Here is a 28,000-nt window from a genome sequence, read left to right as displayed (position 1 = left end):
ATTTAGCCACCAGGGGGCAAAACAGCCAAACTTGGAGGAGGATTTAGGCGTCACAGTGGACTCTATGCCATCAGCTTCCCGACAGTGTTCAGAAGTCATTAGGAAGGCTAACAGAATGTCAGGTCATATAGCACCTTGATGTGTGGAGTACAAGTAACAGGAGGTTCTGCTCAAGCTTTATAACACACTGGTGAGGCCTCTTCTGGAATTCTGAGTGCAGTTTTGGTCTCCAGGCTAATATGTGCCATTTGGTATTGGATTTGTAAAAAAGTGTTAATATTTGTGACACCATCTGTTGGAATGACAAATACAATGCATTTTATTACTACAGATGTTTGTGATGCACCATCTGTTGGAAAGGCAATTGCAATGCAATTTATTACTAAATGCTTTACAAAATACATTAAAGTAGATGGTGCACTGCAAATGTTAATGTTGAATATGTTGAGGTCTATGCTGATTATTTAGATTTTATCCTATCTTAGATGGGTAACAGAGCTAGCAGAAAAAATAAAATGACCTCTGAAAGGATATGTGCACAACTTTTTTAAAACACAGAAAGAATCCATTGATATAATATTAGAATAAGCGTACTGGAATTGACTCTCTTGTTTTTCTACAGTAGCTTCAGAAAGTATTCAGACCCCCTCACTTTTTCACATTTTTCTGTGTTGCAGCCCTGTGTTAAAATAATTTAATTGTTTTCCTTCATCCATCAACACTCAATGCTCCAGTGTGACAAAGCAAAAATGCAATTTGAGAAATTTCATAATGTATGTGTGCCAGTACCATATTGAAAATATGTTCCATTTAAAAGTTTGTCCAAATGTGTTGTGAACTTAGAGTCCCAAAGCACCAAGTGCCAAAAGCACTTCCAATAATGCCCACTAGAAGAGGAATTCACTGTCAAGGCCCCAGCTAATAACTAGGGCAAACACAGAGTCTTCATAAAGAAAAAGACTTATCACAAAATTCTCTACAACACTCCAAAAATAATAATAATACAATTTATGTAGCGCCTTTCCCATGCTCAAGCACAAAAGCCATAAATCAGTGTGAATGCACAAACGTTTGTGATGAGCCATCTGTTGGAATGAAAAATGCAATGCATTTGCCTCTATTATATGCCATTTTGTACTGGATTCATAAAAGGAGTGTTAATGTTTGTGATGCGCCATCTGTTGGAATGACAGAGACATAGCAACCGGATGGACACACAGATACACAGACCCTTGTCCTTTTATTAGGGTGGATTACTTATTGTTATTCTTACCTAATATAAGTAATGTCTTCTTTTCTTGTAACCATTTCTTTGACATCTTGAAATGCACTTTAAACTACATTCAATGTATGAAAATGTGGTATAGAAATAAACGTTGTTGTTAATGACCGAAAGGGTGAGATTGCAAATACAATTGTCAGAAATGAGGTTTCTTCACAGGTCTGCTGGGCTGACACTCTGTGATGGGGTGAGAAGCTCAACAGTTTGGATGAACCTCAGAGAAGAGTCGCTAACCTCTGGATTAAGAGAGTCTGTTGATGTGGTTGGGGCATGTTGGAAGGAGGCCCCACCGGAACAGCTCCTTGGTGGAGACCCGTAGACAGGCCCAGGACACGCTGGAGAGATTGTATGTCTTAGATGGCATGGGAACACATCTGGAAATTCCGTAGGAAGAGCTGGAATGTGTTACTGGGGACAAGGAAGTCTGGACTGACCTGCTTGGACTGCTGTCACCACAACCCTCACCAGGAAAACCGGTTAAGAAAATGAGATGACCTACAATCTGAACATGGCCTCAGTAAGCTGTAGTAACATAGAGTCAAACGCAGCCGCTATGGAATTTTTCAATTTATTTTTTTACCATTACGACTTTTCCATTGGATTGCTCTAGTATGGTGATATGTAAAAATCTGGAAAATGAAGGCCAATGCCACGGACTGAAATGTGGCTTTGAAATGCGCGTGTGCTGTCTTGATTCTCAGATGTGTGTGATGTGGTGAGGCTTTCTGAACCGGATTATGCAAAATGTGAAACTTTCATATCCCCTCACTGGCCACTTTATTAGGTACGTTTGTTCAACTGCTTGTTAATGCAAATATCTAATCAGCCAATCACATAGCAGCAAATCCATACATTTTGGCCTGTAGACATTGTCAAGACCACCTTCTGAAGTTCAAACCGAGCATGAAACATTTAAATGGGGAAGAAAGGCGTGGGGATGGCTGTTGGTGTCAGACTGGCTGGTCTGAGTATTTCACAAACTACTAATCTTCTCGGATTTTCATGAACAACCATCTCTATGGTTTACAGAGAATTGTCAGAAAAAGGGAAAATATCCAGTGAGCGGCAGCAGGGCCGGGACAAGGGTGAAACAAACGAGGCACTTGTCTAAGGTGAACAATGGGAAAGGGTGCCAAATTGATGAAAAAAGAAAAATTAATAAATTGCAAAATAAAAAAAAACAAAAAAGCCAAATTGTATGTTGCAATGTCCGTCAAATACCTTAAGCAAACTGACGATTTGCATTGGACGCTCTCACGTGGTTTATTTAATTATTTATTCATTGTAATTATATTACATTTTGTTTTGTCTAAAGTATTATTGATATTATTTTGTCTCTTTTATTAAATTAAATTACTACAGAAATTGTAATATTCTAATTCATCTGTCCTGGACACACACTTCTCTTGCCCTTCTTTCTCTCTCCTGCACCTCCAGACCATTTGAGATGGCACTCTATTGTAAGCCTTCTCCAAGTAGTCCATCCATCCATTATCCAACCCGCTATATCCTAACTACAGGGTCACAGGGGTCTGCTGGAGCCAATCCCAGCCAACACAGGGCACAAGGCAGGAAACAAACCCCGGGCAGGGCATCAGCCCACCGCAGGGCACACACACACACACACACACCAAGCACACAAATAGATTAACATCATATGCAAACCTTTCTCTTCTTCTCGATGCTTCTCTATTAGATGTCTCAATGCAAAGACTGCATCAGTTGTTCCACTTCTACTTCTTCTTCTGCTTTCGGGTGCTCCTGTTAGGGGTTGCCACAGTGGATCATCTTCTTCCATATCTTTCTATCCTCTGCATCTTGTTCTGTCACACCCATCACCTGCATGTCCTCTCTCACCACATTCATAAACCTTTTCTGGCATAAAACCAAACTACTCCTCCGCTTTGGCGGTCTATTCTCTAAGCTCACTCTCTGAAACCCTTTCCCAAATCATCATGCACGTGACATCAGCTTTATCTCTGTATAGTTTCCACAGATTTGAATGTTGCCCTTCTCCTTATAAATGGGTACAGTTCCACTGTTCCCCCACCCCTCTGATATTTTCTCCTGTTCATGGATCCTTTGCATTAAATCTCACAATGCACCTACTCCCTTTTCTCCTAAACTCTCCCACACTTCTGCTGGAATTTCATCTGGACCTGTTGTCTTTCAATTTAGTTTGCTTTACTTTCTCCCTCCTTAGTCTTGTAACAATCCCTTCATTTGGGACTCCATCCCCAAATACTACCCTTCTCCCGCTCTTGAATATATCTGTATATCATCGTACAGCACAGTCCAAGGTGGGCATCGGTATAGTAATTGCTTCATTGGGTCCTTCCAATGTGGAGTTTGCAGGTTCTCCCCGTGCCCGTGTGTGTTCTCTCCAGGTGCTCTAGTTTCCTCCCACAGTTCAAACACATGCAGGTTAGGTAAATTGTCGATCCTAAATTGGCCATAGTGTGTGGTTGAGGTGTGTGTGCAAGTTTGTTTGCCCTGTGATGGACTGGCACCCCGTTCCATGTTTTTTCCTACCTTTTGCCCTGTGCTAGCTGGGATAGGCTCCTGGACTAAAGAGAGAGAGAGAGGTTAGGAGTATGCACTGATACCGCGCATTGCCGCACCCACCACATGACGAACCAATTCTTCATCCCAGATTGGGACCTGAGTGTAGCCATGCAACAGGTGACACCTGAGCACCACACAAGTTCAGATGGAATGGAACCAGTTTGAGGTTTTTAAATGTGGCCGGAGTGCCAATTCTGCCACCTATCCCCAGATTTTTCCCTGCAGGTTGGAGGGCATACATGCAGGGCTGGATGCAGTTTAACGTTATACCCAGGATGGAGCAATTGCAGGTTAAGGGCCTTGCTCAAGGGCCCAACAAAGTACAGTCAACCTTCCGATTACCAATGCAAATTCCTAGCCTCAGAGCCACCACTCCACCACGTAGTCCGCAACTGAACTAAACGGGGGTAGAAAAAGGCTGATTAATTTCGTGACATAAACTCGACATTTTCACTTTCGTATGGGGTCATCCCTGGTTTCAGATAAGTAGAACGACCTCGGTATTCTCGCGTTGACACGCCAGGGGGTCGTCAGAGGCGTAGCTAGGGTTTTCAGCGCCCGGGGACAACTGAAGATTTCGCGCCTGCTCCTGTTTGCCAAAATGCAATGGGGAACATCAATTCGGCGCCCCCTGGATGCTGCGCCCAGGGACAGATGTCCCCCCTTGCCACGTCACTGGGGGTCGTGTGGTCTCTGCTCTGTAACTCGGGACATCTCTTCTCCAAAGTAGCCTGCAGCTGATGTCATTTTCAGACCTGAACATCGCGGTAGTTTATTCTGCCGATGGGCGCCTCACTAGCATCGTCAGTTATGCAGCTGTCAGTCTCAAGATCAGGTGCTGTAGTCCCGCGGCGTGGGTGTTGCTTGGCAACCGACGGGGCGTTTCCTGTTTGCCGTTGTTCTCTTTAACAGTCGTAGCGACTGCGTTAGCCAATCAGCTTGGAGCGGAATTTACGTAGGCTAAAACATGGCGTCAGTTTCAAACTGATTTAGTCGGACTTCGCGGAGTGCTGGTGAGTAAACGCGCACGCTCTTTAAATTAATTATTTAGTAGCAAAGTGTCTGTAGTCGAGAGACTACCACATAGGTTGTTAAGTTTAATTAGCGAAAGCAAGGGCGAGGTTTAACTGTTAATTGAACTTATTTACGGCGGCTGTCGGAGTTGGATGATTTAACACTCGGGCTGGAGCAGCGCATAAACACAAGTTCAGCGGGGGAGTCCGTTTGTTTTACGTATTGTGATTCAGTCCATCTTAGGACGCTTTTATTAATTCATAGATAAAAAGAGAAAGGGAGTTGCTTTGCAGGATTAGTCTGACACGCAACAAACGCATCTAGAAAGGCCCGTTTCGGGAAAGTGAGGTAGAAAGGGTCGTTGTTTGTATTGTTTGTCCTTGCGAGGAACCGTGAAAGCCATTAAAACACATCGGTAGAGAAGTTCATGGAAGACGGGAGATCCTGCTGCAGTGCATGTCAAAATAGAAGATCTCCGTGTCCTCTGTCGTTTATTAAAAAACCAACAAAAAAAACGGTCGGATTTTTATTGTCATTGACGCCACAGTGTTTTGTCAACCTGCACGAAAATTAATCTTCGACCGTACTTGCTGTTAATTTATCCGCATGGAAATGGTGCTTGGCTTAACGTTGGGATTTTCGGGCACATTTAAGTTTACCTTACGTGAAAATTGCAATTCCGATGGAAACGATTGATTTATACCATAAAAACAGACGAGTATACTGCATGACTGGCTAGGAGCGTAAATGCATTGACCTGTTTGAAAGGGGCCACTTCAGCAGATTGCTTTGTCTTATTTATGTTTATGGCGATCAATCGGTTGATCTATTTGTCAAGTAGTGCCCGTCACATGCACCTGACCACCTGTCTGTCATAGTGTGTCATTATAACACTGGGTGAGGTCACTTGCAGAAATTCTCGGATGATTCTGCACTTATGGGATGTATTGATAAAGGCAGTGTTGTTGAATTCCGGTCATGGAGGGCCGCAGTGGCTGCAGGTTTTCATTCTAACCATCTCCTTCATTAGTGACCTGTTTTGGGTGCTAATTCACATCTTTTGCCTTAGTTGTAATTAACTTGACTCGGACCCTTAAGTTCAGGGGTCCATGATCACAGTCCTGGAGGGTCGAGGCACGGGTGTCGAATTCCGGTTCTGGAGGGCTGCAGGTTTTAATTCTAATCATCTCCTTCATTAGTGACCCGTTTTTGGTGCTAATTCACTTCTTTTGCCTTAGTTGTAATTAACTTGACTCAGACCCATAAGTTCAGGGGTCCACGATCACAGTCCTGGAGGGCCGCAGTGGCTGCAGGTTTTCATTCTAACCATCTCCTTCATTAGCGACCCGTTTTTGGTTCTAATTCACTTCTTTTTGCCTTAGTTGTAATTAACTTGACTCCGACCCATAAGTTCAGGGGTCCACGATCACAGTCCTGGTGGGCTGCAGTGGCTGCATGTTTTCATTCCTACTAATTTCCTAATTAGAAAGCAGTCCATGCTGATGATGAAACTTGGTATTGAACTATTTAGCTTGTCCATGCTTGCATTCATCCAAGATCAGTTTTAATTGCACCGTAGAGTTTCCTTCTGTGAGAATATTATCCATGTGTTTTGTGGACCGGAATAGATTTAAACTTAATGGTCTTTCCAATTCCTCTCTCATTCATTGCTAAACATTTTTTTATCACAGATACTTCATAGTAAACATGTTAGCTGGAGAGCTGCTGGTTTATTGGTTGTCTGCATTTAATTATTAACTGTCTGGTTAAGAGAACAGGCAACAATTAAAACTTAAATGCAGCTGCTAAAATAGGCAGTTAAGGGTTCTGAATGGTAACAGGCAAGAGAACTAAAATTAAGCCCAAAAAACATATTGCTTTAGTAGTAAATAAAAGGGTTCTAATTAAGAAATTGGTTAAAGTGAAAACCTGCAGCCATAGCAGACCTCCAGGACTGTAATGGAGGACCTCTGATCTGCAAAGTAACTAAAATTTGTCTTTGATGAATAACGGCATGAACAAGGCATAGAGTTAAACACCATCTTTCATGGCAAGGACTGAGTTATCTTTAGAACAATAGCTGGAATGAAAACCCGTAGCCACTGTGGCCCTCCAGGACCGTGATTGAGGACCCCTGCCTTATTGTTTAGTTTTCCTTAATTAGGAGCCAAACAATAAGGAGACACAAAACAAGCTGCCACACGACCAGCTCACCTGTGCCCGTCGCACAATATCTGAAGGTGAAAGGTGATGGTCTAGATCAGGTTGATCTCTCAGGTTCACCAGAACATTTTGACGGTGGTCTTAGGGAAAAACAGAAAAATCAACACTTTTGTAAATGTCTGCTGTGGCAGAATGAGTGCAGCAACAAGCCATGGAATTAAATAACGGGTTTAATGAACAGCAGGAATCAGCTTCTCATTAAGACACTGCTTGGAGTTTGAAATTCCAGTTTAGCTGGTCATCTTTTGGCTCATTTCACATCTCATTTCTGTTTGGCTGTCATTTAATTCAGAAAATAATTAATTCAGAGCACAGAATCCTCTAAACAGGGCTGTTAAAATGAAGGGAAAAGAAGTTAATTAGCAGTGAAAACTGGTCACTGATTAGGAAAAAGGTTAGAATGAAAACCTACAGGCACTGTGGCCTTCCAGGTCCGGAGTTTGACATCCCTGGATAAAAGATGTGACAGAAGAGACGAGTCAAGTAGAGATCTTGTTTCTTGGTGTAAATAGAATTGTCTGCATCTTAACATCAGCAAAACCAAGAAGCTGGTTTTTGATGTTTGCCGCACCAAACATCCTCTATGTCTGGTCACTGTTCAAGGAGTGGATGTAGAGGGGGTCCACATTAATGACATGTTGGACTGGTCCCGGAACTATAGAAGAAAGGGCAGAGGAGGCTCTTTGTCCTGAGGAGACTGCCTTCCTGTTTAATGAGAGAAGTGACCTCCTTCACATCTTCTATAACTCTGTGATGGCCAGTGTAGTTTTCTATGCTGTGGTGTGCTGGGCCAGTAACATCACTTCAAGAGAGCCCCACCGAATCAACATGCTAATTAACAGGGCAGGGTCTGTTATAGGACACACTCTCTGGACCCTGTGGAGGGCTAAGCAAAGGAGAGAGTTAAAACAGAACTCAGTGCCATTATGAACAACGCTGCACATCCTCTCTGTAACACACTGAGGACTTTCAGCCAATGAATTACTCAGAAGTGTGTCAAGAAACACGAGCGGGGCTCCTTTATACCAACAGCAATATACCTGTATAGTGCCTGACTGGGACTTTTAATTTTCTTCTTTGTTCAGACCATAGCGCGCGTGTGTGCGTATCTTATTATTTTTTGCCTATATATGAATTTAATTATTTAAAGAGCTTCTACAAAAAGGCAAATTTTCCCCTGAGGTCAAATAAAGTTCTGTCTGTCAAAAAAACTTCAATTGAGTGTCCTGTACGTACATCTGTTTGTCTGCCAAACTTCTCTGTCTCTCAGTGGTTGCTGTGCCATTACCCTTGTTATTGTCCACTTAATATTATTTAAACAAAAAATTGTCCCTAGTGTGGGCCTTGTGTGTGTGTGCCCTGCGGTGGGCTGATGCCTTGCCTGGGGATTTGTTCCTGCCTTGGCTGGGATTGGCTCCAGCAGACCCCCCCGAGACCCTGTGTTAGGATATAGTGGGTTGGATAATAGATGATATTAGACATTACTGGTGTAGAATATAGATAGAACTTTATCAGCTTAGATATAGATGGATAGGAGTTAGATAGTTATATTTATCTATTATATAGTGTCTGTTATATAGTGCCTTTTCTCTATAGATAAAGGTCTATCTTTCTAGATACAGAGAGACAGAACTCTATAAGTCTGTCTTCTGGGGGAAACTTGGCTTTTTACAGAAGGTCAATAAGTAAAAGGATAGATAAATATATATACAGTTAGGTCCATAAATATTTGGACAGACAACTTTTTTCTAATTTTTGGTTCTGTATATGACCACAATGAATTTTAAATGAAACATCTCAGATGCAGTTGAAGTGCAGACTTTCAGCTTTAATTCAGTGGGGTGAACAAAACGATTGCATAAAAATGTGAGGCAACTAAAGCATTTTTTGAACACAATCCCTTCATTTCAGGGGCTCAAAAGTAATTGGACAATTGACTCAAAGGCCACTTCATGGGCAGGTGTGGTCAAGTCCGTCATTATGTCCTTATCAATTAAGCAGATAAAAAGCCTGGAGTTGATTTGAGGTGTGGTGCTTGCATGTGGAAGATTTTGCTGTGAACAGACAACATGCGGTCAAAGGAGCTCTCCATGCAGGTGAAAGAAGCCATCCTTAAGCTGCGAAAACAGAAAAAACCCATCCGAAAAATTGCTACAATATTACGAGTGGCAAAATCTACAGTTTAGTACATCCTGAGAAAGAAAGCAAGCACTGGTGAACTCAGCAACGCAAAAAGACCTGGACGTCCACAGAAGACAACAGTGGTGGATGATTGCGGAATCCTTTCCATGGTGAAGAGAAACCCCTTCACAACAGCCAACCAAGTGAACAACACTCTCCAGGGGGTAGGCGGGTGTATTGATATCCAAGTGTACCATAAAGAGAAGACTGAATGAAAGTAAATACAGAGGGTGAACCGTAAGGTGCAAGCCACTCATAAGCCTCAGGAATAGAAAGGCTAGATTGGACTTTGCTAAAGAACATCTAAAAAAGCCAGCACAGTTCTGGAAAAACATTCTTTGGACAGATGAAACCAAGATCAACCTCTACCAGAATGATGGCAAGAAAAAAGTATGGAGAAGGCGTGGAACAGCTCATTATCCAAAGCATAGCACATCATCTGTAAAACACGGTGGAGGGAGGCAGTGTGATGGCTTGGGTGTGCATGGCTGCCAGTGGCACTGGGACACTCGTGTTTATTGATGACGTGACACAGGACAGAAGCAGCCGAATGAATTCTGAGGTGTTCAGAGACATACTGTCTGCTCAAATCCAGCTAAATGCAGTCACATTGATTGGGCGGAGTTTCATGATACAGATGGACAATGACCCAAAACATACAGCCAAAGCAACCCAGGAGTTTATTAAAGCAAAGTGGAAAATTCTTGAATGGCCAAGTCAGTCACCTGATCTTAACCCAATTGAGCAGGCATTTCACTTGTTGAAGACTAAACTTCAGACAGAAAGGCCCACAAACAAACAACAACTGAAAGCCGCTGCAGTAAAGGCCTGGAAGAGCATTAAAAAGGAGGAAACCCAACATCTGGTGATGTCCATGAGTTCAAGACTTCAGACTGTTACTGCCAACAAAGGGTTTTCAACCAAGTATTAGAAATGAACATTTTTTTTTTCCAGTTATTTAATTTGTCCAATTACTTTTGAGCCCCTGAAATGAAGGGATTGTGTTCACAAAATGCTTTAGTTGCCTCACATTTTTATGCAATCGTTTTGTTCATCCCACTGAATTAAAGCTGAAATTTCATTTAAATGTTTAATTTAAAATTCATTGTGGTAATGTACAGAACCAAAATGAGAAAAAAGTTGTCTCTGTCCAAATATTTATGGACCGAACTGTATATACTAGCTGAAATACCTGGCGTTTCCCAGGAGGAAAATAGTGTTTTGTTTTTTTGTTTTGTTTGAGGAAAATATCATTTAAAAAAAACAAAAAACAAAAACACAACCTGACAGAGTAATTTTTGTTTTGTGGTGTTTTGTTTTAGTAATAAGTTTTTACATGTAGAATATTTGACGATGAAAAAAAGTTGATCAAGCTGTTAGAATTAAATCTACCTAATAATAATAATATTACCACTACAACATTGTTAAAATAAGAATACAAAATGAAATCTGTCTGTCTGAGTGTCTTTCATCACAGACAGACAGATATGAAAGGCGCTAGATAGATATATAGTGCCTTTCATATCTGTTATATTGATTGTGCTTTTTCTGTCTATCCAATATGTAGTGCCTTTACTCCTATCTATCGATCAATCACTTAACAGTCTTTATTAGTGTATCCGACACGTGCTTCCTAGAAATGTGGTCTTTAAGAACTGCAACCCTGTTGAAATGGATTTAGGTGAATTCAGAGAGTATTCAGACCTCTTCACTTTCTGCACATTTTATCACGTGTTAGATTTCATTTTAAATGTATACATGTGATATTTTTGTCCATCAATCTACTACTCAGTAACCAATAATGACAAAGTGTCAACATGTTTTTAGAAAAGTTTGCCAGTTTATTAAAAATTGGGGAAAAAAACTGAAATCTGTCCTTCTCGGAAGTATTCAGACCCTTAATTCAGTACTTGGGAGAAGCTGCTTTGGCAGCAGTTCCAGTCTTGGAGTCTTCTTGGCTAATTCTCTCCAATCTTCTCCCTCCTGGATTTAAATTTGTGAGAGTCTTGAGAGTCCTTCAGGTGCCTCCAGGCAGGTTTATCTAAAGACTACTCTCCCATAAAGCTGTCATTCATCTCCAAATTTTTCCAGTTTTCACTTTGACATTCTGGGGCTTTGGCGTCTGAATACTTTCTGAATGCTTTGCAAATTAAACAAAGCAGTGGATTGTTAGTGAGAAATCCTTTTGATGAATATGGTGTGTTTGATAAAGACTGTAAAGTATTATAATTTGTAAGAAATGATACACCTGATTTATTGGCTTTTTTTGTTGTTCTGTTCATTTCCCAATGTAGTTGGCCGTGCCTGAAATAACCATGTCTAAAAAAAATTTCATGCACCTGGTGGAGAAAGTGAACCATGGTAACACATCGGCCCAGGAAGAAGAGCGGCCTAGTTTGGAATCCCCTCTCCTAAAGGCCTCACGCATTCCCATATCTTCAAAGAATGCTGCAGAGGCTTTCTCAAGGTAAATATAATATTGTTTTTTTGTATCCGTATGCTGCTGCTGGAGAATGTGAATTTCCCCTTGGGATTAATAAAGTATCTATCTAGTGCTAGACTGTTTGACTAATTAATAATTACTAAATAATTAATTTGACAAATTATTGTTTGGGGGGGAAGGTTAGTTTAACAAGTATATGCTAGATAAACAAATTTCAGGCTGCTAACTTTTGTGAGCAGAAGTGGGAGCTACAGAACAGAGGCTAACATAGATCAGATTATGATTAGGATGGGTAATTCAGTAACCGTGCTACTACTCACTTATTGGCTTAACTATAACACATAGTCCCCAAATGAAATGATTTTGGTTATGTGTTTAGTCTTGGGGACGAGCTCTGTGTGTGCATGAGAGCTGACAACCAATGAATGCTCATGAAGAAGTACAATTCATGTAATGCAACCACGAGGAATAAGGAATGCTGGTGTTTTGGACCTCGCAGACGGAACAGCAGCTTATCTGCCTGATGTTTCACATTTTATGTACTATAACAGAATGGATAAAAGGAAAACAAAAAATCAGGAGTGGTCGCCCCTGAGGAGTATATATATTTGAGGAGTAAACCGCAAGACAATAATTACATTTTTATATTATGTACATTAAAGAACCATCAACAACAAATCAAATTAACAATCTATTGAACAATTATTTTAAAAGTAAAGTTGAATAAATCAAACTCTGCAGCTGCATGAATAAAAGGTAAAGTACCACTTCCAGTTAGTATAGCCCAAAATAGCCCAAACATTGATAGAAATCTTCCTTTTGTACTTGTGTGCAAAATTTGGTTGACCTAAGTGAAAGGTGTACTCATTATCTTGTTTACATACACACACACACACACACACACAAAGACAGACATAATTCCAAAAATGGTATTTTTGGACCCCGGGAAGTGTAAAACATCGAGATTCATCAAAATCTCGAAACAGAATTTCTGGAAGATTCCAGTTCTTCGTATATGAGAAAGTCATGGAAGTGTAAAATGTTGAGATTCATCAAAATCTCGACATCCAATCTTCGGACGATTACAGTACTTTCCCTATACTCCGTATACTAGAAAGTAAAAAGGGTGGCAATTGCAACGTTTTCACCATACCTGTTAGCCCATACAGCACTAGTTCCATCTGGTAGCATGTTTTTGGATGTCACAGTAAGGGGAGAGCACGACTGTGTTGAAAAGTTGGAATGCTGTTGCTAAATGTGACAAACCCAGCCTTGTAAGTTAACATAGCCCGACAACAAGATCAGCAGCTGCACTCGGCAAGTTTGACATCCCCAACAACTAGAAGTCACATAATGTGACATTAGCTTCAGCCACCTTTATTTATTTATTTATTTAATGTGTAGCTGTTGAGGGGGTGAGAGAGATTAAGAGGTTTTGTTATTGCTTTTCCATTTTGGTGCCCTTTAATTTTATTTTGTTGGTTAATTTTGCTGTTTTGTAGCCAGGGTCTTCTGTAATTTTATTTTTTATTGCTGCTTCTTTCTGCCCAAAACTAATGGTGTTCTATAATGCTGCCCATAGTAAGATATACATTTTTTGGTTTAAGAAGCAAAGACTCTCAGAGTCTGTCTGGATCGCTTCTCTTATTTGAGGAAAAGAAACACACAAGAATAGCATTCAGTTCTGTCTGTTTTTATCTCAGTTGGATTACATGATTCTGTTTTGTTTTACATGAAATCACTTGACCTGGCAAGCAGTCTTGTTACTTGAACATGAATGATTCTTAGGTTTACAGTATATCTGGGTTGGAATTGCTCCTGTGCGGATATGGCAAGTTGTCTTTGTGCTGACTTGGGTTTTCTTCTCACACTTTAAAGACAGACCCTCACGTTGATTGGTAACGCCATGTTAACCTGTAGCTTCTCACAGCCTTTATTTACCAGGATGAAGTAAGCCTTTTTCCTCTCAGATGCCTAATCTAATAATCTTCTTTTATTTCCTCAGCCACCAACAAGCAAATATTGATGTCTGTGATCTAAAGGATCGAAATAGTCTGGACGTCAACGGACTATGGAAGAAACTTAACAAATCAGAAAAAGAGAAGTTGGAACTTACTAAACTGCTGAATGAGGAGGTGAGATTCAAGGGCTACAGAGGATTAAAATGCTGAGCCTTTTTAGTTTAAGCAAACAGAGGTTAACAGGAGACATGAATGAAGTGTTTAAAATTATGAAGGGAATTAGCCCCTGTGGATCGAGACGGCGACTTTAAAATTAGTTCATCATAAGAACACAAATTTGACAAACAAAAGGAGACCATTCAGTCCATCAATCCTGTTTGTTTAGCTAATAGCTAAGCTGTCCCAACATCTCACCCAGATTCTTCTTAAAGGTTGTTTAGGTTTCTGCATGTCTTGGTAGCTTGTTCCAGAGTCTCACAACTTTTTGCATAAAGAAGTGCTTGCTGGCTTCAGTTTTAAATGCACTTCCCCTTAATTTCCACTGATGTCCCCGAGTGTGCGATTCACCCTTAAGCCAAAAGAATGGTGCTGGGTCTGCTTCATCAATGCCTTTGAGGATTTTAAATACCTTGATTAGGTCCTCATGTAGTCAGTCTTCTCTGCTTGACACATAAATACTGTAAGTTTAATTCTCGGAATCTGTCACTGTAGGCCATGTCCTTATGTCCTGAGATTCACTTGGTTGCTCTCCTCTGCACAGCTTCAAGTGCTGCTGTGTCTTTCTTGTAGTGTGGTGACCAGATTGTGCATCATATAGTTTGAGCATAACATCCCTTGACTTAAATTCAACAGTTCTTAATGATACAACCTAACATTTTATTTGCCTTTACAATTGGTTCTGTGCATTGCTTAGTCGATGAAAATGTTGCGTCAACATAAACCCCTAAATCCTTTTCAGATGTTGCTTCCTGTATGATGGTATCCCCCCATCTTGTATTTATAATGAATGTTCCTTTTAGCCCACATGTAGCACTTTGTACTTTTCCACACTAAACTGCATTTTCCAGGTCTTTTCTCCATGTTCTGAAGCTTAACTGGGTCGTTCTGAATTCTTTTTGCTGCCTTCGCAGTGTCTGCCATCCCTACAATTTTGGTGTCATCCGTGAATTTGACAGGTTTACAAGTTTCTACCAGAATCCGTGTCATTTAATATAAATCAGAAAACGTAATTGTCCAAGGACAGGCCTCTGAGCGACTCCAATGATGACCTCACTCCATTCTCCTCTTATCTGTATCTCTGTTTTGCTGCTGGTTAACCAACCAGAGATCCAGTTTTGTTGGTTACCTCTGATGCCCACAGCTTATAGTTTCATAATTAATCAAGAACACAGGGATACAGTTGGAGACTTGTTGAGGGTAAATTTCACACAAATATTGGGAAGTTTTTCTTCACATAGAGAACCACAGACACATGGAATAAGTGACTAAGTAGTGTGGTGGACAGTCAGACTTTAGGGACTTTTTAAAAACTCGACTTGATGTTTTTTAGGAGAATTAAGTGGGTATGACTGGCGAGCTTTGTTGGGCTGAATGGCCTGATCTCGTCTCGATTGTTCTAAAGTGTTCATCCTGTTCAAGTCAGTATTTCATAGATGGCAGCCATGACAGGACTTTAGGCACCATCAAAACTTGATGTTATTTTGGAGGAATTAAATGGATGGGATGGACAAGCTTTGTTGGGCTGATTGGCCTGTTCTTGTCGAAATTGTTCTACTGTTCTAATATGGAGCTTGATTAGTACAGGTAAAATTCTGTTACAACAAACTGCCAGGGACCTAAAAAATTATTTTGTTGTAATGAGATTTTGTATTTGTCACTATAGTGCTTTCTTTAACTTGCGTCCAGGCGTCTGTAATCATTTCAATAGCTTCTTTCACGTTAATTTTAATCTTCTCCTGTCTACAAGTTATGCGGACAAGAATTTTTCTCAGCATTTCCTTGCGATAATACACTTCCAGGGTGCAAATTATGCCCAAATCCAATGGCTGAAGCACTGCTATGCAATTGGGTGGGAGGAATTCAATGTGAGCATAATCTAACGCTGCTGCTCGATTTTTAACTGGCACAAGAAAGCATGAGCATGTTACCCCGATTTTGGCTTCCCTCCACTGGCTTCCAGTTCGTTTTCGAATCCATTTTAAGATCCTTGTATTTGTTTTTAAATCTCTTAATGGGTGTGCCACTCTTTATTTGTCGGAACTGCTGCACCCTTACGTACCATCTCGCTCCCTCAGGTCAGCAGACCAGATGCTTTTACACGTTCCCAAGGCACGATGCAAACTCCGAGGTGATCAGGCTTTTCCAGTTGCAGCCCCAAAACTCTGGAACGATTTGCCGTTGCACGTTAGGCAGGCTCCTTCACTAGCTGCCTTTTAAATCCTTTTTAAAAACACATTTTTACTCTCTGGCTTTTAACCATGTATAATATGTTGGCTATTTGGATACTTTTTATACTTTCTATTAAGAATGTCTTCAGTTCTTATGTGTTTATGTGTTTCTTTTCTTTGTACAGCACTTTGGTCAGCCTTGAGGTTGTGTTTAAAGTGCTTTTATAAATAAGTGTGGAAGCATGTTGTGTGCAGCACAGTTATCAATCAGAAGCAGAATCATCCTTCTTCATATTATGAAGTTTTTGAACTTTTTTGGAATCCACCCCCACTCCCCACCCAACGGGAAGTCATGCTGAAGTGCGTCCCAAAGCGCGATTGGCGCATCTGTGTAAGATTGTTTGTCCGTTGCCGGGGCAGAGCAACAGCAGGCTCACAGCGCTGCAGTGAAGCGAGACAGAAGTAAATCATAAAAGATCGTGGGCGCGCTACAAGTCCCCTGTCTTAAACCCCAAAACACGAGGCTGAGTCTCAGTACTTTAGCAAAACCAGCTTTATTCAGCTTGAATCCGGAACAGCAGGGTTATTTATTGAAGCGGGTTCTGCCTCTCTCCTATACACAGACACAGCAGTCAGGCAGGGTCGTGGCTGGGTTAGTGGCCAAGTAATCCTGTGCCCTGCACATTTTCTAATGTTCCTTGTATCACCCATCGAGATCTTTTCTGTTTGTTTCAGTGCCGAGCCGCATCAGAGCTGTGAGCCTGCTGTTGCTCCGGCAACAGATAAACAGTTTTCCACAGACGCGTGATCGCGCTTCGGGACGCTCTTCGGCTTGTCGTCCATTTGGGGGAGGTCCCAAGAGAGTTTAGAAACCTCACATTTTCTTGAATGAGTGCCGCAGTAATAGGAATGTTTCTTGAAGGAGCATCACTGAACCACATAAAAATGACTTTTTTGACATCTTCGAATGCAGCAGTTCGCATACGTTTGCAACCCGAGATTTTTCTTCTTTTTTTGCTTGGTCTTTCAGGAAAGTTGACAGTGTCGATGGCGAAATTCCGAATTCACTGGCAACGTGCTTTTTTTTTTTTTTCTTTTGCCACAATCAAAAGCTGCAAAAATGTAAAGTTTTTTTTTTTTTCTTCTAATATGAACTGTTAGCGTTTCTTCGTGTCTGCCGTTTCTATAGGAGGGTGACAATGAGTTAAATTCCAATGGATGTTTTTTTAAAATGTTGACGAGCAATAAGCAAAAGGTATCACTGAAATCCACCAAAAACGAAAACAGCAAAAAAAGAAAAAACAAACCAGTACGAGCAAAGTTTGAAGGAAAAAAAAATGTTTCTGTTTGGGGGATCGTTGTGCACAACTGAGCTGCGACCACAGAACTAACTGCTCTGTGGATGATTCATTCAGGCATTTCAAGGTCTCTTGTGCACTTCGTTGTAATGAAAGTATCTGCTGAATGTACTTCGTAGTAACAAGATTTCAATGGACTCGTGTCATATAGGGAAACTGTCGGGACCATAAAAATACTTTGTTGTAATGAAAATGTTGTTGTAAAGAGATTCATTGTAACGGAATTTTACCTGTTGTTATTGTACATGTGCTCTGCACAGAAATTAATCATTTTTATTGTGTACTAGCTGTCCCCCACAGCTCAGGCCACGTAATTGTGAAACAGAAAAAACTTTAAAAATCAATTAAAAAAAAAAAAAAAAAAAGATTAAATTTAATTAAGAAGAATTTATATTGATAGCTTTCGCATCCGAGGGCTTCTTGATAGTTTTTTTTGGTTTTGCTATCAGGGCGAATGTAGCTGTGATCTCTTTGTCAAAAATGTAAAATATTAGCAAGGTATCTCTGGTCAAGCTGAAGGTAGGCGTGCTCCAGCATCACTTGTTGCTACTGTATCTGATTGTGTTCTGCTCTGACAGGAGAGTGTCCCCCCGCATGGGGAGAAGAGCACGTGGCCGTGATATCTCTAACAATGAGTAGGTACCCTCTAAAACACACATAGCTGTGATCTCTTTCTCTAAAAAACGTCAAATGTTACTCCTTAACAATCTGTAGATGATGTCTGCTGAACAAACGGGTATCGCTAGCTAAGCGGAGGCAGGGTATGCTCCAACACATGGCGAGAGGTAGAGCGACTCGAAAGGAGGCTGGCGCGTGAGTGAGTGAGGAGGGCCCCGCCCGGCTCCCTATCCCTTATGGTCCCGCCTCCCCTCGGCCCACAGACTGTCTCTCAGATTCGTGTGAAATATTCGGTACCGCAGGTGAACTATAATTCTTAGCGTGATGAGAGAAGTCGCAAAATCAACTGGAATGTTCAAAGAAATTATAGAAAAAAAACCTAAAGTATAAATCCATTAAGTAGTTCCCTCGTGAAAAGCAGACAGACATACAGACGGACACAGACATTGGATTTTATATACAGTAATCCCTCCTCCATCGCGGGGGTTGCGTTCCAGAGCCACCCGCGAAATAAGAAAATCCGCGAAGTAGAAACCATATGTTTATATGGTTATTTTTATATCGTCCTGCTTGGGTCACAGATTTGCGCAGAAACACAGGAGGTTGTAGAGAGACAGGAACGTTATTCAAACACTGCAAACAAACATTTGTCTCTTTTTCAAAAGTTTAAACTGTGCTCCATGACAAGACAGAGATGACAGTTCCGTCTCACAATTAAAAGAATGCAAACATATCTTCCTCTTCAAAGGAGTGCGCGTCAGGAGCAGATCATGTCACAGAGATAGAGAAAAGCAAACAAATCAATAGGGCTGTTTGGCTTTTAAGTATGCGAAGCACCGCGGCACAAAGCTGTTGAAGGCGGCAGCTCACACCCCCTCCGTCAGGAGGAGAGAGAGAGAGAGAGAGAGAGAGAGAGAGAGAGAGTTTGTTTTTCAAGCAAAAATCAATACGTGCCCTTCGAGCTTTTAAGTATGCGAAGCACCGTGCAGCATGTCGTTTCAGGAAGCAGCTGCACAAAAGATAGCAACGTGAAGATAATCTTTCAGCATTTTTAGACGAGCGTCCGTATCGTCTAGGTGTGCGAACAGCCCCCCTGCTCAATCCCCCTACGTCAGGATCAGAGAAAGTCAGTGCAAGAGAGAGAGAAAAGTAAGCCGGGTAGCTTCTCAGCCATCTGCCAATAGCGTCCCTTGTATGAAATCAACTGGGCAAACCAACTGAGGAAGCATGTACAAGAAATTAAAAGACCCATTGTCCGCAGAAATCCGCGAACCAGCAAAAAATCCGCGATATATATTTAAATATGCTTACATATAAAATCCGCGATAGAGTGAAGCCGCGAAAGGCGATATAGCGAGGGATTACTGTATATATAATATACGTATATAATATAGCGAGAGAGAGATAATGTTACTCAATTTGATCCTATTTACAAGGTGTTTCATGGTTTATTTATAGTTATTTAACTCTGAGATTTAGATTTGAGCAAACAACATCAGAATCAGTACTATAAAGCAGTTTATTTTATTGTATGTGTCACGTCTGTTCAACTCACTTCTGACAAATGAACAGTTTTGGGGTAAATGAAATGAATTGTGAAGTTGCAGATATTTAATTTTGCCAACCCATGCTATCTTTCTGTTACATTAAAGTTTTCCGTCGTGTCCACGTTATTCAGCCTTGACCACTCTCCACAACACCACTTGCCCAAGCATTACTCCTACTGTGCACATCCTCTTTCCATACCACCCTGTGACACTCTCAGTGCTGCTAACTCGGCCCTTCAGCACAGTCGGTTATAATGGTAAGGCAGAAAAGCAAATTATCAATTCAAGAACGTCAAATTTTAGATTGCGATAGAAAAACAACGGCAACAGCTGATAAAGAACATTGAATAAAAGACAATGAGCAAACAAGACTTATAATAAAAGTCAAGGACAAAGAGAATCGTCCAATAAATGAGAAAGAAAAAAATATTCTGCATAATATGCGAGCAGAAATGCAAAAAAGCAACATTTATCCTCTAACTTGAATTCTAGAAAGTAATTCATAATATTGTTTTTAATGGGATGTTAATGTAATCTAATTTTTTATTTACTTTTTACTATTTTTTTTATTATTCATTGGTATTTAAAATAGACAGTAATGAAATACTTAAGTAACTGATTTCTGTGTCTAATAATTTAAGGACCAGACCATCTTCCTCCCATGCCCCACATACTCTTCTATATACTAAGTCTTTAAATACAATCACTTTCTCAAATGAAGGGGTTCCCCGACATCCTTTGAGCGGCTCACCATATTCTTATTATTCTTACTCTCTTATTCTGAATAGAGAAATCAAGTTCATTGACCTCTGATTAACAAAGGTATATTTCTCCATGAGTAGTCTGATTATGTGGTCCTGTAAACCCTTAACCAGGTTACTGTTAAGGATTTTGTAGTCTGTGCATGTCTATCAGTCTGCACATGTATTTGCTTTGCACACGCTTCCAGCAGCCAGGGTAGATGCGTCCACAAAATTAAATGTCCAGAGTCAAATGTTAGGCTGATCGCAGCATTCTTTTTCTGGGGTGAAATAATCTCTCTCATTATTTCAGAAATCGCTAAATTTATGTTGATGAGCTGAATGTACAGCGCTAAACTCTGCAACACAATCTCGAAAGCAGTAGGGTAACACGTTAAAAGTAACATGCATTACGTTGTCAGATTTACTTTTTAATGTAACAAATAACCAAATGCATATGTTATTGAAGTAAAAATACCTGTATTATTCTTATTCCAGCATCAGTGGGTGTCAGGCAAGAAGCACATGTATTGGTATGACGGTCCTTTGCAGGGCTCAGTCACACAGCCAAGCAGAAAAGAGTGTGCCGTGTGCAATCCAGTAAAAGAAATCTATAAATAAAGCATCAGTTCTACTAAACATATTTTTAAAATGAAAGAAAATAATCACAGGTGCCATGGCAATGATGATGTTTAACTCTTTTTTGAGCAGTTTGATGACATTGGAGCATTTTACTAAAGGACAACTCCAAATTTATTTTATACATGCAGATTATTTAGAAACCAGGTTTTTGCCTTAACACATGTAAGAGACGGCCGGTGGCTCAACCCGGCCGGGATGCCGCTGAGATAGAAGGATGGGGGAAGGCAGCCTTTCGAGGATACTGCCTCCTCCTAGATGCTAGATGGCAGCTCCCCTGGACTGCAGCAGTGCCCCGGATTCCCGCAGGGATTTCGGCAACACAGCCCTGCTGGGTACCGTGGGTGCCACCAAGGGACACTGTGGAAAGATGGTGAGAGAATAAATTCTCATCTAGCCCAGAAGTACTAATGGATCATGAGGATGGAAGCCCTGAAGTACTTCCGGGCTGATTAAAGAACTAAAGTTCTCCTTTTGACCCGGAAATGCTTACAAGTCACGTGAGCGGAAGAACTGAAGCAGTTCCGGGTCAAGGACTATTTTTAAAGGACTGCTGAAGACCCAGCAAGCGAGCCAGAGTCGAGGTGAACAACACTTGCTGGGAGGTGTGGAGGAGAAAAGAGACGGATATTGTGATTGATTTACTTGCCTTTGTATTGTGGCTGTGGTGCTTGAAGGGCACAGTTAAAGAAGAAAAGAAATGAAAATATCTTCTTGGTGCTTTTACCTAGTGTCCTGCATGGTGAGTTTAAAGCGGCAACAGTGCCACCTAGTGTCTACGCCCGATTATATGTGTGGGTGTAAACGCAGTAAATGAAGCATTCTCATTTTTAAGAGTTTAATTCTTTCTTCTACATTACATTATACATTTAATTTGGTGTTTGTAATATGCAAGTAACTCTTCAATCAACAACAATCCTTTGGCATGTGCATTTTCTGAAACTCCAGCATGACCTGCAAACTACTAACATTTCATTGTCACTCTGGTGATCACTGTCAATCATGTGACTTTGCATTTTATCGAACAATAAACTGCAGGTTAGTATTTCAACTGTTTGTTAACCCCATCAGTGTATTTGTTATTTTGTACCAAGTTTATTCTGCATTTTGAGATCTGACTCAAATGTCAGCTGTAGAACCTCACTTGAAGGAATATTCCCAATAAGCACCCTTTTGCTCTTAGATGGTATTTTCAACTGTGAACCTTTCACAATTAATATTTTGTCTTGCTGCATGAAGTTAAGTGAGAATTAAAAGGTCCTTTTTTTTTGTCCAGATTAACCAGTTTAGTACCGTAACACGTCCCCATTACATTAAAAGTGTAAACTCTGTGTCATACTACCACCTCTCTTTTCTTTTTTTGCTGATGGATAATTTGCCTGTGTTAATTTATGCTTGTTCCAAGACTCAAAAACTTAATTTGAAGAATTTCTGTTCATTGTTTCATCAGGTTAAAAAATATGAAACTCAGATGGCCAAGTTAAGACTCTCAATGGAGAAAGTAGAGGATATCCGACAAAAACTAGAGTTTGAAATCACAATGGTTAAAGTGGAAGCTGGAAAAGACAAGCATGCGGCAGAGAAGAAGATGGAACAGATGCAGAAAATGAATGAGCATCTCCGAGGTAATGACATACTGTGTTTCAGAGTGTGAAATCGTAAACTCTTAAACACAACACCATATGTTATTAGATTCTTAATTCTTTGTTTTTCTAACCTTATCCTCTCTGTATTTTTACACTGTGCCAAAAAGGATATTTTTAATGTAAACAGCTTATTAAGGAACTGTGTTTTGCATTTATTTTTGACATTAGTAAACATATATTATTGCTGCAGCTATAATATCCCATTACCGTCGGCCTTTGTCAAAATGAAAAATTGGATCTAAAAATACTTAAGTAATTTATGATGACAACAAGGGAATAACTGGTTCTATATGTACCCCTTTTAATCAGTACTAATATTAAAGGAAATACTCACCCCAAAATATAGTGTGGTTGAGTGAATTAACTCTTTTTGGGCTAATTTTTTTTTTTTTTTTTTTTCTTTTCTCCCTGGGCTGAATATTTTTCCAAACACTAACTTTTTTTTAAAAAAGAACACAAAGCAATTGAAATCAACAAAAAATGTTTACTTTTGACAAATGTTACTGTCTTGCATGTTGTATGAGCCTGCATACTCTATGATTTCACATACATATCACATACATTTTACACAGCAAAGTCCTACAAAGTCTGATCTCACTCAAAGCAGCCAATTTCAGTCATTGTCACATTGCACTGCTTGCAATACGTGTTGCTTTGGTGCCTACTTTTCAATTGTCCGTTGCTGCACTTTCTCACATATATTGTTCGTGTGTACTGTAGAGAGACAAGTCACCCGTTTGCCATCATGCCATGCCACTGCCACCAAGTTTTCTGCCTGCATGAAAACCGTATTGTCACCCCTTTTCATCTTCAGCCTGTCTGGCTTCAATTGTGAAGCCATGTGTATCCTGTTCACCCTCACTGTGCCACAAGCTCCAAATCCTCTGCTCTGTAGCTCCATGAACAATTCTGGGCATGTATAAAAATTGTCCAAATGTACACAACATGACCCAAATGTTCATAGCCCTGAAGCAGCTCCAGCACAACCTGACTTGTCAAGGGACAGTTCTCTCTTTGAAAGAAATACTTTCCTGTATATGTAATTACTTTCAGGCAGAAACCAATGTTTGCTTCTGCCAGTACAAAATCTATATTACTAACCGAGAATGGTCAACTGGATATGGACGCAGGTACATACCCGTGGACGCAGGAGACAGTGCGCAGGCGCCACACAAAGCCCCCCTCCCCAGAGTGAAACGGGAGAGAAGTAATATGGAAGCAGGTACATACCCATGGACGCAGGAGACATAGTAAAACAAGAGCAGTCAACGCCCCGCCCCAGAGTGAAACGGGACACACTACGGAGTCCACAAAGGCTCATACATCAAACCCGAGATGGTACGGACACGCGTCTGAAACCGCGGAAGCAAAACTGTCTCGGCTCCATTTGGATTTGGAAAGGCACACACCTGTCTATATAAGGTCCCACAGTTGACAGTTCATGTCAGAGCACAAACCAAGCATGAAGTCAAAGGAGTTGTCTGTAGACCTCAGAGACAGGATTGTCTCGAAGCACAAATCTGGGGAAGGTTACAGAAAAATTTCTGCTGCTTTGAAGGTCCCAATGACCACAGCGGCCTCCATCATCTGTAAGTGGAAGAAGTTTGAAACCACCAGGACTCTTCCTAGAGCTGGCCGGCCATCTAAACTGAGCGATCAGGGGAGAAGGGCCTTAGTCAGGGAGGTGACAAAGAGCCCGATGACCTCTGGAGCTCTGACAGAGTGACCATTTGTGGAGAGAGGAGAACCTTCCAGAAGGACAACCATCTTTGCAGCAATCCACCACTCAGGCCTGTATGGTAGAGTGGCCAGATGGAAGCCACTCCTTAGTAAAAGGCACATGGCAGCCTGCCTGGACCTTGCCAAAAGGCACCTGAAGGACTCTCAGACCATGAGAGAGAAAATTCTCTGGTCTGATGAGACAAAGATTGAACTCTTTTTGGTGTGAATGCCAGGTGTCACGTTTGGAGGAAACCAGGCACCGCTCACCACCAGGCCAATACCATCCCTACAGTGAAGCATGGTGGTGGCAGCATCATGCTGTGGGGATGTTTTTCAGCGGCAGGGACTGGGAGACGAGTCAGGATAAAGGGAAAGATGACTGCAGCAATGTACAGAGACATCCTGGATGAAAACCTGCTCCAGAGCGTTCTTGACCTCCGACTGGGGCGACGGTTCATCTTTCAGCAGGACAACGACCCTAAGCACACAGCCAAGATATCAAAGGAGTGGCTTCAGGACAACTCTGTGAATGTCCTTCAGTGGCCCAGCCAGAGTCCAGACTTGAATCCCATTGAACATCTCTGGAGAGATCTTAAAATGGCTGTGCACCGACGCTTCCCATCCAACCTGATGGAGCTTGAGAGGTGCTGCAAAGAGGAATGGGCGAAACTGGCCAAGGATAGGTGTGCCAAGCTTGTGGCATCATATTCAAAAAGACTTGAGGCTGGAATTGCTGCTAAAGGTGCATCGACAAAGTATTGAGCAAAGGCTGTGAATACTTACGTACATGTGATTTCTCAGTTTTTTTTATTTTTAATAAATTTGTAAAAACCTCAAGTAAACTTTTTTCACGTTGTTATTATGGGGTGTTGTGTGTAGAATTCTGAGGGAAAAAAATTAATTTAATCCATTTTGGAATAAGGCTGTAACATAACAAAATGTGGAAAAAGTGATGCGCTGTGAATACTTTCCAGATGCACTGTATACTTTGTCCTAAATTATTGCCAAATATCAGCACGCAATAAACAGAGAGCTCTCTCTCGTAATACTGTGCTTTTGATTTGCAGTCGGGTCTCTTGACCAGTGAATGAGTGGGTGAGGCAGATTTTAGTTCAAAAGTGCAGGCGCGAAAAACCAGTATGTAATGACAAGGCTTAGGAGTCATTTAGACTTGAGTAGAACTATGAAGAGGGACATTGGGCAAGAGAGGAATGGAGAGCCACAAAATGATAGAAGCAGTATGTAAGATTACAGTATAAGCGATATACAGTGGATTTGGAGTATTTTCTCACTCCTTTCACCCCTGAGAGGATCTTCCTGGAAGAACGGGATAAACTGCTCAAATCGAGATGTGAAAATCTTGTAGAGACTTGCTGGCAGTTGGAATTGCTGCCACAAAGGCTTCTACAAAGTCCTTAAATGAGAGTCTGAATACGTCTATGAATGAGAGATTAATATTTAATAAATTTGCAGACTTTTCTGAGAACATTTTCACTTTGTTGTTGTGGGTTGTTGAATGTAGCTTGATAGGCAAAATGGCAAATGTATTCATTTAAAATTATTTCAGTAGCACAATAAAATGTGCAGAAAGTGAAAAGGTCGGAATGTTTTCTGAATCCACTATATTTAGTTTAATTGTGCTACCTTACTTTTAAATGTATAACTGTTATGAAAAAAATCTTTGTTATGGTCTTGTTACATAAGGGTTGATGAGTAATAGATGCATGTTTGCTGTACCTAAACTAAAGTGTTACCAATCTTGTACCAAATATGTAATGTCAAGACCAGTGTGAGTCAGTTAAGCCACCTCAGACCACTCCACAGTGCAGTTTTGTTAGTAGGTGACAATGCACAGATGAACAAACACTTTATTGATGCTTTAAGTGTTCTGAAGACCCAAAGAATTGAATGTTAAGGACTTGTTACATAATAGTAAATGAGTAATAAATACATTCTTGCTGTCTTCCTCCATCTTATCCCACCGCTGTATTTTGCAAGTACCTAAAGTGTTACCAAGTTTTGTTTTTTTTATAAATGTGTATGTTACTTAATTGAGCAAAACATTACAGTGTTTTTGTTTGCAAAAGAAGTTTAATTTAAAGAACAAAAAAAACCCCAAACTTTTATACTGTTTTCCAGCACAAAATGCAGAAATGTTGCAGCGGATGTCTGATATTGAGAAGGCCTTAGAAATAACTAAAAAAGCAAGAGATGAAGACCAACATGTATATGAGAGTGACCTCACAGAGAGAGAAAACATTCTTCAAAATTATGATAAGGAAATCAAGCTTCTCGCTAATGAGAAAGTTCATCTGGAGCATGTTCTACAGGTACTCTTTAATTTTTTTAAATGTCACTGTTGAAATGTTAGGTACATTGACTTTTCAAATTTAGACTAATGCGTATGCTTTTGAAAAAAATGTATTTCAAATTTGTATATCAAAGAGATCCTTAGTAGACAGCAGTGTCATTTACAGTGGCCCTCCACAATTATTGGCACTTGGCACCCCTGGTTAAGATGAGTTCTTAGTCTTATAATTCTTTTTTTTTTTTTTCCAAAAAATATATAGGCTCAAAACACAAAAAAGAGAAAAATCCAACCTTCAATTGAAGTACAGTGGTAACTTAAGAAACGAGTTTAATTCATTCTGTGACAGAGCTCGTAATTCTTTATTTATTTGTCACATACTTAGTTATACACGCAGTGAATGCATCTTTTTCGCATACCCCTTGGGGTCAGAGCGCAGGGTCAGCCATTGTACAGCGCCCCTGGAGGAATTGAAGGTTAAGGGCCTTGCTCAAGGGCCCAGCAGAGTAGCATCTCTTTTGGCAGTGACGGGGATTTGAACCGGCAACCTTCGGGATACCAGCGCAGATCCTTAGCCTCAATTCAAAATGCTCATGTCTCAAATCAATTTTCCCCATTGAAATTATTTGAAATAAGATTAATTCGTGCCAGCCCCCAAAAAACCACCCCAATTTTTTGTTAAATGTTTTCAACATAAGAAAAATGTATTTATAATGAACAAATATTGTATACAAACAAAATAAAACCTAATACATAAGAGAATCTAAAGAAATAAACAGATGTCGGCGGAGCCGATTAGCGTATTATATTATTATTTTCTTTCGCTTCACTTTTGCTTAATTTTCTTCTTCACTAGTTTTTTTTTCTTTTTTGCCACACTTTCGTCCTTTTCATTCGCAGGGCGTTTCAATGGAAACCTGTCCAAGGAGCTTTGTTTCTTCCTCCCCTTTAGAATGTTTCTGAAATGAGTTAGGCAGGTGTCGTTAAGTAGCGCCACTGCACGTCCAGTTGCAACTTTTTCAGGGTGTTTCTTTTCAATAAAGTCCGAAACGTTTTCCCACATTGCCAACACTTCCATTATCTCACTTGAAGAGAGAACCTCCTTTACCTCTGGCTCCTCTGCGATACCAAACTCCTGCAGAACCTCTGTGTGTTGCTGCTTCTGTAGTTCCATCAACTCCTCTGTCGTCAGTTCCTCGGAATGTGCAGCGGCACGCTCTTGGATTTTGGCTCGTAGCTCATGGCAAAAAATCAACCTAGTGACGGCTCGTATCTCAAAAACTCGTATGTTGGGGCACTCGTATCTCAAGGTACCACTGTACATTTATTCATTGGGGGGAATCCCACATTAAGAAATACATTTTTT

General features: G+C 40.6%; 1 protein-coding gene across 1 annotated transcript in view; it reads left to right on the top strand.

Moving 5' to 3' along the window:
• Nucleotides 1-4,791: 4,791 nt before the first annotated feature.
• The window catches only part of LOC114654975 (coiled-coil domain-containing protein 171-like), a 510,202-nt gene continuing 486,993 nt past the window's right edge, over nt 4,792-28,000 (top strand). The window contains exons 1-5 of the mRNA XM_028805855.2: nt 4,792-4,860; nt 11,560-11,732; nt 13,714-13,843; nt 22,409-22,583; nt 26,466-26,656. Coding sequence (XP_028661688.1) covers nt 11,581-11,732; nt 13,714-13,843; nt 22,409-22,583; nt 26,466-26,656 — 648 coding nt within the window. The 5' untranslated portion in view covers nt 4,792-4,860; nt 11,560-11,580. The remainder of the gene's footprint in view (nt 4,861-11,559; nt 11,733-13,713; nt 13,844-22,408; nt 22,584-26,465; nt 26,657-28,000) is intronic.

This window comes from Erpetoichthys calabaricus, chromosome 7 (genome assembly GCF_900747795.2).
Source record: "Erpetoichthys calabaricus chromosome 7, fErpCal1.3, whole genome shotgun sequence".
Taxonomy (NCBI): Eukaryota; Metazoa; Chordata; class Cladistia; order Polypteriformes; family Polypteridae; genus Erpetoichthys; species Erpetoichthys calabaricus.
The sequence above is the reverse complement of the archived record's forward strand: the minus strand, read 5'-3'. Positions and strand labels throughout refer to the sequence as shown.